Source organism: Puma concolor, chromosome B1, assembly GCF_028749965.1.
Source record: "Puma concolor isolate L17-30 chromosome B1, mPumCon1.1.hap2, whole genome shotgun sequence".
In the NCBI taxonomy this organism is placed as follows: domain Eukaryota; kingdom Metazoa; phylum Chordata; class Mammalia; order Carnivora; family Felidae; genus Puma; species Puma concolor.
The window spans coordinates 2,787,456-2,799,577 of NC_141670.1; the positions used below are offsets into that span (position 1 = coordinate 2,787,456).

The 12,122-nt window shown below is 41.4% G+C and overlaps 1 protein-coding gene across 5 annotated transcripts in view; it reads right to left on the bottom strand.

Annotated features, from left to right (window-relative positions):
* The window catches only part of CSMD1 (CUB and Sushi multiple domains 1), a 2,044,057-nt gene that overhangs the window by 127,746 nt on the left and 1,904,189 nt on the right, over window positions 1-12,122 (bottom strand). For all 5 annotated transcript variants that reach the window (XM_086703086.1, XM_086703088.1, XM_086703085.1 and 2 more), the window contains one exon: window positions 7,610-7,798. In XM_086703086.1, coding sequence (XP_086559212.1) covers window positions 7,610-7,798 — 189 coding nt within the window. The remainder of the gene's footprint in view (window positions 1-7,609; window positions 7,799-12,122) is intronic.

Below are 12,122 nucleotides of genomic sequence, written 5' to 3' on the forward strand. Positions count from 1 at the left end.
CATGACACAGAGGAGCTTGACCATTTCATAGAAGCAAATAAATAGGCACATGAGTAAAAATCAAGCCAAGAGTCACAATTACCTTATGAGCGTTTTATGCTCCTAAGAACAATTATTAAGATTTACAAAATAACTCAAGCTCTATGGCAGGACACTGAACATATCTTCCTAATTTTTGATAATGTTGCTATTTTTATACTTTTTAATGTTTGTTTATTTTTGAGAAAGAGAGAGACAGAGCACAAGCGGGAGAAGGGCAGACAGGCAGACACAAGAATCCGAAGCAGGCTCCAGGCTCCGAGCTGTCAGCACAGAGCCTGACGCGGGGGCTCAAACCCATGAACCGTGAGATCATGACCCGAGCCGAAGTCGGACACCTAACTGACTGAGCTACCTATGTGCCCCAATAACGTTACTATTTTTGAAAACTAAAAAAGGAACAGTTGCCTTCTGAAAGATGTCCTTTCAAAGGGCAGCAGTAATGTTTAGGGTACATGCAGGATAGAATGGAAATAGCATAGATTTCTGTGTCTGAAGCACATGGGTTCCAACCCCATCTCAAAGGTTCAGTCTTTGTGTTGCTGGGAAGGGTCCCCTCTGAGCACTGGAATCCGTAAAGACAGAAGAGCTGGGAAGACAAAACGCAGCTCCTACGGGACTCACAGACCTACCCAAGCCGTTTCCCTCATCCGCCCGGCTTGTCCCCCACAGGTAACCTTTACCTGAGCAAATACAGCCTTCCTGGCAATTCTACTCTGCAAGGCATCTAGGTCTCTCTATCTTCCAGTTTTGACTTCACAAACAGACGCTTAATCGTGTAATTTGGGAGAAGGATTGTATTTCTTACTCTTCGTTGCATGCAAAACGCGAGCAGAGCATTAAACGATAGTCAATGTCAACCCCAAGCTAAAGCTGCAGCTTACAAAAAACCCTGAGAACCCAAGCTTTAAAAACAGAAAGAGAGAGAGAGAGAGAGAGAGAGAGTCAAAAGACTAAGTGATAGAGAACAAACTGAGGGATGCTGGAGGGGAGGTGGGCGGGGGAGGGGCCAGATGGGGGAGGGGCTGAGGAGGGCACTTGTTGGGCTGAGTTGTAGGTAAGTGATGGATCCCTGAATTCTCCTCCTGAAACCAGTACTACACTGGTAACTAACTTGAATTTAAACAAAAACTTGAAACGAACAAAAAGAATTACCATAAAATTTATATTATGTAAAAGAAGAAAACACAAAATGGCTGCTGGGAGCTGCTCTCTCTCTTGAACAGGGGAAACCCGAAAGCAGTTCCCTGTGATGCACCAGTTTACCTGGGCCTTTGAGATAATGCAGAAAATTTCAGTTCTAATTCAGGCTTCCCTTCAAGATGAATGAGATCAGTGTATTGATAATGGAAACAGCTGCTTGGCAGAGTTTCTTGCTTTAAGGCAGGAAATGAAGCCTGAAGGACAGAAGATATGGCTGACTTTATCAGGGAGGATATGAACCAATACAGATTTTCTGAGAAAAATAATTTACAAGGTCAGGCAACAGGAGAAACACAACCTGAAGTTCTCTGAAACCAATAAATACATCTTGCCTCCCGCATTTTTTTTTCACTCACAGGTGATCCCCACTATTTGTTTAATCCTGTCCAGAATTTTCTAAATGCTAATTACAAGCCATTATGTTATCTTGGAAGAGGCCTCGCTCCGCTCCGGGAGAGGACAGTCCAGAGCTGTGACCTTGGCTCAATCTCTTGTGAGTCACAGGATCCTGGCTAAGCCTGGAGAAGGCCCCTCACACCCTCTTCCAGACCTAACAATAAGATAGCACTGACCCAAGTGTTGAAGACTGATTCTAAGTTACTTCTTTAACCCTCACAACAATCCTGAGAGCTAGATATTAAAATTCCCGCTTTACCTTGCAGGCAACAGGTTTAGAGTGATAAGGACTCTCACAACATCAGGGACGTTTTTTTTCCTCTGAAAATTCTGTGCATCTAAGATGCCACTGGCAAAAAGTCAGCGAAAACAGGAGAAAACAAAACCGATTCCGGCATTAGGTCATCTTTAAAGGGGGAAAAAAAATCACTCTCGAATGCATGTCTTATAAGGTCATAGATTTATGGACTTGGGACATTCAAAACATTTACCAAATGCTATAGGTGACAAAAGCGTTTGGCTGGGTGCCCTGGGGACCACAGCACAGATACAGTTTACAGGGTCAGCAGCTGGGGATCTGGAAGGGAATGACCTCAACACTCCAGGCTTAGATGTTGCTTATTTATCAAAACGCAAGTGTTAAATATTTTAGTAAACGTGTCAAAGTATTCTTGTAGACAATTAAAAAAATTAAAGAGACCAATACCATCATGAAGTTAGGAAAGGTATAAATCGTGTTTCTTCTTCTGTAAGATTAAAAGGAGTGCTGTTCAAATCACTGAGAAACCTTTTTTTTTAATCTTTATTTAGTTTTTGAGAGGCAGACAGAGCACGAGCAGGGGAGGGGCAGAGAGAGAGGGAGACCCAGAATCTGAAGCAGGCTCCAGGCTCCGAGCTGTCGGCACAGAGCCCAACGCGGGGCTCAAACTCCTGAACTGCGTGCCCGACGCGGGGCTCAAACTCCTGAACTGCAAGGTCATGACCTGAACCGAGGTCTGATGCTCAACCACCTGAGCCGCCCAGGCGCCCCGAGTCCACCATTTTCAAATAAGAATAATGAAAATAACCCGATGATCTCTGAATCTGGTAGAAGTCTTAAAATATTTCAACGTTCGCACCACTAATTAAGTTCCCAGTTATCTCCAAGACCTCTGATAGGGTGGGCTACAGGATTTACAGCCGCTGGTGACGCAATGTGCCACCCGGTTCCACATCTCAGATAGCGCTTGTTCTGTGGTGGAGGTGATTCAGTTTGAAACTTACGACAGCACGTGCACTTTTTAGGCATAATTTTATTCATTTGATTTGGTCCCTCCAGAGCCTAGAGTAGTGTCTTCTCTCGTGGAAAACAAACAATGACGTGCCCGATATCTTGAATGAATGCAACTGTGGCACCCTTGCTGATAAGGGTAGGACTCAGTCTTCCTGGAGCGCCAGCCTGGACTGGGGCACGGAGTTCCCACAGCCACCCGGCAGGCAGCACATCAGAACTGGCCCTGTGAGCCTCCTTCCCTCCCAGGGCCCATATGCAGTGAGTCATATTGCAAGACTCCCAGCAAAGGAAACCAAAATACAGGTCGTGGCAGACGCCTCTTTCCAACCCTTGACATGCTCTGCCAAGAAGACAGTTACCTGTTTCCTCACAGACCTATTTCCACCATATTTCCAAGGACTCGACCACTGCCCCGCACACAGTGCAGACTTCTAGGCCCCCCTGAATCCCAGACAAGACTCTGTCCCACCTGCCGCCAGGCGACTACAAGACCCGTCTTTCTAAAATGCAGGTATGACTGTACCTTGTGATCAGAGCCCACAGCTCTCCAATACATTGGCATCAACCGCAGGAGAGGCCGTGAAGGCCACAGAAACCTGCAGGCAAGGCCTTCTGCGCGGGGCCCTGCCTGCCGCTCCATGTTTTCCTCACTCCCTGCAAATTCCAACCCGCGTGTCCAGTGACGGGAAAAATATCCCTGGTCTTCGCTACGACTTCTACTCAGTGCACATCTGCTCTCGCTGAATGCCACACTGAACTGTACTTACTGACTCCCAAATCTGTGTCTCCCGCTGGACCATCAGAGATTGAAGGGTCGGGAATGTGCCTCGGTACGTGCAGTGCCTAATCCAGAGACATGTTTGGGTTGAATTGGAAGTGGGTGTAGAGTCCTTAATGCTTGTCTTAGGTTTTACTCCTGCCATCTATGACCCTGAGCTACAAACACAGTCGTGATGAGCGTCACTCTGCGTCTGTCTGAAAACAGACATGTCACGAGTTGTATACTTGTTGTGTAAACATATATGGTATGACTATATATCTACTTCAATTTGTAAGAGCGTGTTTGAAAGTTCTGTAGTTTCTGGAGGTAAAAACGTGTACCTTTATGCTTGTGCAAGTTGTTTTCCTGAATAGAATTCAGAGCATTTTAAAGAAAAAGCTCACCCAGTCTTTAACTTCATGATTTACAGTGATGAACTGTCAAAATTCAGGATTGTTAGATGGCGATAATCCACCTCTATACTAACTCTCTTTGGACCAAAATATTAGTTTAAAAAAAAACAGAACAAAACTTGAAATTATCCTCAATTATCATAAAACTGAAAGTGAAAATTTCTCTAAATAGAATATATTTCCCACTGTAAATTTAATTATAAATAAATAAAAATACCAACAACCAAGTAGAAAATAGGTTTCCTTTAGTATTTGTATTTTAACACTGAAGGAAAATCCCAATAAATGTAGGATAATCTTGTGTTTTACTTTTCAAGTATTTTCAAATTTAGCCTAAAACAATCTTTTTGATGTTACAATTGTTGGTAAGTTTTCTCTGATCCTACTTTTTAGAGGCATCCATCTAAAAAGATTTCTATATGCCCCTGAAGGAGGATGCTGTTTAATTAATGATATATAACTTAGGTCATGATATATGTGATGGTAATTGCCATAATTTATCAATCTCTTTTCATGGTGAGGCTGTGATTCTCTTGAAGGGAGGAAACATTCATTTTGTTTCCTTACAGCCGAGCACAAACAAATACTCAACAATTGTGGGTGGATAGGAGACTCCTCTTAGCCTAACACAGAAAAGAGTAGACGATGTAATATGTGAGAGGAATAATCCACAAAGTCTCCACCTGACTAGATGAAAAACAAGCCAATGGCTTTCTATGAAGTCAAGTGAGTGTTTATATTATGTGAAAGTTTTAAATTCTATAAGCAACAAAAGGAAAGGGAATAATTAATGCTGAACACATCAAATTGGCCCCTCTTAAATACTGTTAACAATTACACACTTATGTCTCATATTAAATTCACCTAAATCAACTCTAATGGCCCTTGAATCATGAGTAAACGACCTTTAGGGTAGAAAGTGCCAATATATGTTACAAAGCTCACTCTATTCAAAATTTTATGATCCTTTCTCAGTGGCCTTCATTTAACTGTAAAATCATTTCTACTATTTATTTTAAAGATTTAATTTTATTTTTAAATGATAAAACCGTTATGTAATTGTACTGCATCATTTAAATGTCTTTCAAAAAGCTTTTTTTTTAAAGTTTATTTATTTTGAAAAAGAGGGTGCATGAGTGTGAGCGGGGTAAGGGCAGGCAGAGAGAGAGAGAGAAAGAGAGAGAGAGAGAGAGAGAGAGAGACAGAGAATCCCAAGTAGGCTCCATACTCAACACAGGTCTTGAACCCATGAACCGAGAGGTCAAAACCAAGAGTAGGATGCTTAACCAACCAAGCCACCCAGGTGCCCCTCAAAAAGCATACTTTCTACCATGGTTTTTATTTTTAAATATTACAGCCTCACATATGATGACAATATATTGTATGTTATTATAATTAAGGTGCTATTTTGCACAAATTTTAGATACCTATGACTAAAAGATAAAAGATGCTTCCAGAGTAAATGAAATCAAATACCAAAAATATAGATTACCTCTAGAACCGGTGCCCGCAAGACTTTTTACAATAGAAGTCCTTTCAGCAGAAAACAATTTGATTCCAACGCTGAAGTTTGGGCAGAAGGTCTGGATTCTGGGTCAACATTTTTATGATTATTGAGAAGTCACATTACCTTTTATGTGTTTCAGTTCCAAATACTTTAACACAAGTAAAGTGCAGGAGATTATTCTTAAGTGCCCTCCAGGTTTTAGAAGTCATAGTTTAGGAAGAAAGACCACAATCATACTGACTGCCTGGTTAACAGAAGACTTAATAAAAAGTGTAGAAAACTGGATTTGTGGGAGGAAGATGATACTTCATGGAGAATGCAATCACTTGGGGCCTTGATCTCCCAGAAGAAATCTCAAGGAAGACGATCTGATTTCCCACCACCAAGTGCGTTGTGGGATTCCAACAGCCCACACCGCAGCATCATTGCGTCTGGGTCCTGCACAATGCAAGCAACACACAGCACGGTCACCCTCACTCAGGTCCCTCAGCCCAAACAGCACGTATTCCCGAAGGATCTGGCCTCTGGTGCCCTGTTTCTGCGTCATTTAATTCAGCCTCGAACAGTTCCGCTGAGGGAGGAAATGGAAGCCGGAGAGACAGGTCACGGCGTATCAGCAAAACAGCCTGCAGACACTGTCCTCTTCCTGTCGGCCATTCGTGGCTGGAGCAGCCACGTGTACAGCCACACAGGGGTTTCCAGAAGTCCTCACAGAGCAGGAAGATGGACCCGCCCAGGCCTGGGGTGTCGCCCCTCCCGTGTCCCTCTCACCACACCAAGGTCTCTCCCCGTGCCTTTGAGTGCTGTTTACTTTGACGGCAGCTTCCACCTGGGCTCTCCTTTGTGACTCACACTCTAGAGGTCTTGATTCTGGAATTTCTGCCCATGCTGATCCACCCCTCCCTTCCTTGTCCGCTTTGGGGGTTCGGGCACGACTATCGCCACGTGCATTCTTTCCCTGTGCTAACGACACATAGCCCCCCGGGGCTACACTCTGGGCAATAGAATCTGTGTCACAGACCGAGTAACAGAGCATTTAAAGAAAATGAGAATCACTTCTTTTGAAAGAAAAAAAAATACTCTTTAAAAAATAAAAAGAAAGAAAGAAAGAAAAAGTACTCTTTTAAAGAACCAAATCATCATTCCTAATGAAAGAAGCTGTTAGAACTTTGTGTGTGTCTTATTATTTACAAAGAATTTCAGTAGCTAGAACATCAATAATGCAAGCTAAGTGTCTGATTAACTCCTTGTGGTCAAGGACACATATATTTAGTGTGATAAATATCCATTATTGTCTCACAGAGCAATACCAGAAAGTCTAATATCTATGAAAAAAAAACAGAAAAAAGGAAACCAATATGAGGCTCCATTCATAAATCATAATTAGCTCTCAAAGACCAATATATTTCGTTATGAATATAAATCTCGATAAGACAAAACTATGAAAATTTCATGACTTCAAAGCCTTCAATTAAAATGAAAATGACTTGTTTGAAATTTGATTTTTATGCGTACGACAGATAAAATACCAAAAAAGGCATGAAATATTGAAATCAACTTTAATAAGCCCTAAATTCAAATGACCAAAAGAAAATGAAATATACGGCATATGGCTCAATGAATGGGTTTTTAATCTAAATTTTTTAAAAAGGGGGCTTTAGTAATTGATTTTTTAATTAATACAACTGTCAAGAAAAACTCTTTTGAATCTAAATTGAATAACGTATTTTTTACTTCAAAATGCGGTACAAGTAAGGATGAGGATAACTCTACGCAGCATCTAGTGACTGTTCAACCGTCCTCTGAACTCGGGCTGGAAAAAGCTAAATCAAGCCTAGTGTAAATGTCAGAAATGTTTGCCTGGTCCGTGGAAAGTTTAATTTGTACTTCTATGAACCCATATTCCATTCTTCCTTACCTTTTAGCCATAGTCACCGCTTCAGTAATTGTCAAAATGTGGTGAAAATAAGAACACTAAATTTAATTCGAGTTGGGGGAAGAAAAAGCACATCTCTTACCCTGGCAGAGCGGGGCGAGAGAATCCCACTGATACATGCCAACTGGGTTCCGTCTACAGGTCGCGTTGCTGTGGCCGATCATGCGATACCCAGGCTTGCAAAAATAATGCACTTGACTTCCAACTGCCCCCGTGGTCCTGTTGAAAATGCCTCCATTCTTCGGAGTGTGGGTCAGGCTGCAGTAGGGTGCTAGGGACACACAAACACACACAGATGTAAACAGATACATAGGCACTGCTGCAGTTCCCTCGGTGAGAGCAATATACACGAGGTATCTTTATTGTTTAAGTACTGGGAAATCAGCACCAATATGTCGACTTGGTCTAAAACACATCCCCAGATACCAAAGTCTGGCAAGGGTAAGGGGCAACAGGAAGTCTCATTCGTTGGCTGTGGGAATACAAAATGGCCACTTCAGAAGATGGTGGCAGTTCCTTACAAAACTAAAATTCTCTCGCTCAGAGAACTTAAAAATGTATGTGCACACATCCAAAAAACCCTACACGTAAATGTTTACAGCAGCTTGATTCATAATTGCTGGAACTTGGAAGCAACCAAGGGGCCCTTCAGTAGGTGACAGATAAATAAACTGCAGTCCATCCGGACAACGGAATATCCTTCAGCAAAAAGAAATGAACCGTCAAGCCATGAAAAGACATGAAGGAACCTTAAATGCGTATCACTCTGTGAAAGAAGCCAGTTTGAAAAGGCTACGTACTGTGTGATCCCAACTATATGATCATCTGGAAAAGGCAAAACTAGAGAGACCCTAAAAAGTCAGTGGTTGCCAAGGGCCAATGAGCGGGATGTATAAACAAGTGGAGAGTAGAAGATTTTTAGGGCAGTGAGACCACCATGTATGACACTGTAATGATGGATACACTCCGGGATACATTGGTCCACACCCACAGAACGTACAACACCAAGGGTGACCCTAACGTAAACCACGGACTCTGGGTGATAATGACATGTGTGCATAGGTTCACTAATTATAACAAATGCACCATGTGGTGGGGATGTTGATAACGGGGGAGGCCTGCATTGTGCTTGTGGGGGTAGGGAGTACTTGGGAAGTCTCTGTATCATTTCCTCAGTTTTGCTATGTTACGAACCTAAAACTACTCTGAAAAAATAAAGTCTAAAAAAACAAACAAACAAAAACAAACAACAACAACAACAACAAAAACACAACAAATTCCCCAAAGCCCAGAGCCAAGGTTCCATCTCTTATTTTGAAGTTTAGATTGCTTGCAATTGCTACCCAGAGTGAAGGGAGATCTCGACTTTCTGGCTCAAATATTGTAAGGAAATACATGGGAAAATCAAACTGAATTCCCTCACTCATCCTTTTTAAGCTAACCCACTTAAATAAGCTTACTGACCACCAGAACTAGAAATGGTAAGGTCCAGTACTGGCCACCTTATGTGAAACAAAACAATTCTCAAAAAAAAAAAAAAAAAAAAAAAAAGGAAAAGTATCCTTAAAATGGAGAAAATAGAAGGTTGTAACATTCTGCAATTACAGCTATTAACTTTTTCCTTGTCACTGTGGCTAAGTGGGTCTTGTGCACTGCACAGTGACGTAGACATTAAGCTTCTTTCTAACATATTCTAACATATGGGATTCGAATACAATCTGAAGAAAATGCACTACTCCAGGTCAATAAAAATCTTACAAGAGCCTTAATCACTGCCTTTGAAGGAACTTTTTTAAAATGGAGGACAAGCATTTGTTAAAAAAAAACAGTCTTACCTACACAGAATATAACATTTCAAAGGCTGAAGACTGACATCTTATTTGTTCATTTAGAGAAAGAATGTATTCTTATTCTTACAAGACCAGTTTCGTTGCAGCGTATAATCCTACTAAGTCCCTTCAGATAAATCAAAACAATAAAATAAAGAAAGCAGTGAAGTTCTGGAAATGTGTTTCCTTTTGAAAGAAGAGGTTTAAATGTCCTCCTTCCCTGTGGGGGGTTCCATAAAGAACACACATACAGGTCTGAATGCTTAATGTTGAACCTTTCCCTGGAAATAAATTCAGAAGCAACTTTTTGAAGGTTTTATATCATAGCGTTGCCCAGAAGCAATGTCTATGTGTCCAACCATGGTCCTGTGAGAAGCATCCTCAGAGAATATTCTCAGCTGGATGATCGTCTGAAATACCATTTCATTTTTTTTAAATGGACTCTTTTTTATTAAGTTAAAATTCACTAACTATTGTGAGAAACTTGTGATTCACTGCCCTATTTGCCATGCCATTTTCCATGTCCTCCTTCTGCACTAAATTTTGTAAGTTTTGAATCAACAGAGATGTTTATTTTAGAAAAGGAATAAGGCACCCTGGCCTTCAGCTGCAAAAACAAAACAAAACAAAAAGATAATTTATAGGAACAAGGAGCAGACTGTAAAACCCTGTTCCAACGGTAGAGATGAGATAACATCTGATATGTCCCTGAAGGGACAGGGAGACCTCAGAATTCACTGCATATTACCTGTGATTTTTGTCATAGTTCATTCTGTTAAGGGATATAATGCGCAAGATTGTCTAACGCCGTAGAGTCTGAAAACTGTCCACTTTCTCTTCTCTTTACTATGTTTTTTTTCTATTGCCAGACTCTCAAAATATCTCCTTTCCTCACTCACCTAGAACAAGATATGGAGGGTCCTGGGGCAGTGGGCGGGGGGTGTAGAGCACCGAAAAGGGAAAGATTTGGGCATGAGGCCCTGCCTGTTTGATTCCTGGATATAGAAAGACATAATGTTCAATCACCAAACTCTGTTGGAAAATTAGGGCCGCATCCACTATGGGAGAAGACGGCAAGTTAGATATCTGGGGACTTCTGGGTACATGAGCACCCAGTGTGCATCTTTATCCCAACACAGACGCTCACATGCTTCATTTAGTACAGAAGGCCCATTATTAACTGTGCACGGATGCATCACACCTTACTGCACTGACTAGAGCCACCTTGCACAGCACTTGCTTTGTCCTTTTTACTTTCAGTTTCAAGCTGTGTTGATCACTTGTATTGCTCCTGTGTCTGGATGACCAATACGTCACGTGTGTGAGACAGACGGAGGCTCAAGATACGATGTGTGGTCCTGTTACAGGCTGGCACTCCCCGGCCCATGCTGCTATACTTCAGAGAAACGCTCATGTGAGCACTGCTCTAGAACCACTGGTGATGAACCCCTAGCAGGAGTAACTCAATCACCAAATCTGTGAAAATCATCTGTCAGATGACATACCCACTGACCAAACAAAAATTTACAGCCTTCTTTGAAATTCTCCATTTGCCTACTCCCCCAACACAGTTTAACAGAGAACTTATGGCTCAATAATGAATTAAAATATCCTTTGAAAGACAGAATTCAAGGTACAGTCCTATCACCATGCTACTAAGCAATCTGCCAGAGATAGAAGGAGACAGGTGATGTTCACTAGGATTTCCCCTGCACTGTCCATTTTTGCACATTGGAAATACATTTAGGCAACTCTAAAGGGCTCGGTGTTTAGTTTTCAAAACAAAGAACATGACGAGCACAAATCCTGTCAGTGCCCTAATACTCTCGTAACTCATTCCAGTGGAAGCAATTTCAATGGTGAGCTCTTTGTTAATAAGCATTTTGAGTAACTACTTGGAGAGAAAGGGGGAGAAACGGAGGTCTGGGTGCGTTTTATTAAACTTCATAAAGGAAGTTTCAGGCCCACTGTCTGCACATCAAGAGCCTTTTCAAATCTTGATACTTTTTTACGATTTCATAGCTCCCAACAAAAGAGCTGAAATCTTAAACACTACTAAGACTTTTGGGGGCACTTGGGTGGCTCAGTTGGTTAAGTGCCCAACTCTTGACTTCAGCTCAGGTCATAATCTCATGGCTTATGAGCTCAAGCCCCACATTGGGCTCCGTGCTGACAGTGTGGAGCCTGCTTGGGATTCTCTGTCTCTGTCTCTCTCTCTTTCTGCCTCTCCCTGGCTTCCCTGCTCTCCTTCTCTAAAAATAAACAGACTTAAAAAAAACCAAACTACTATGACTTTTTGCTGTTCCCCCTTCAGGAGGTTTCTCAGACTGACCATGTAAAATACCAACATAGGAATCAATAATCCTCTGGTGAATCATCGCTCAATTGAATGCGTCTAACGGGCTTCTTCCTTAGGGAAATGTACCTCAGTTATCACCATGGGATATGGTGGAGTGAGATACTGAAAAAAGTGTACACTTTTTTCTTAGTAATTAAAATATATGAGGAATTTAAATTGTCTGTCTACTGCTTCGGTAGGACAGTATAAACATTAGGTATTAGGTCATATTACAAATGTATGCAGGATTTAGTGTACATAAATATATTGACTGACTTAATATGAAAAACATAGGCAGAGAATAATGAAAATACATGGGTAAAGGACAAAATGATTTAAATGTTGACAAATAAATATACATATGCAAACATGTATTAATTTTGTAAGTGTTCATATACATATGTATATATATGTGAATAGAGTCTCCA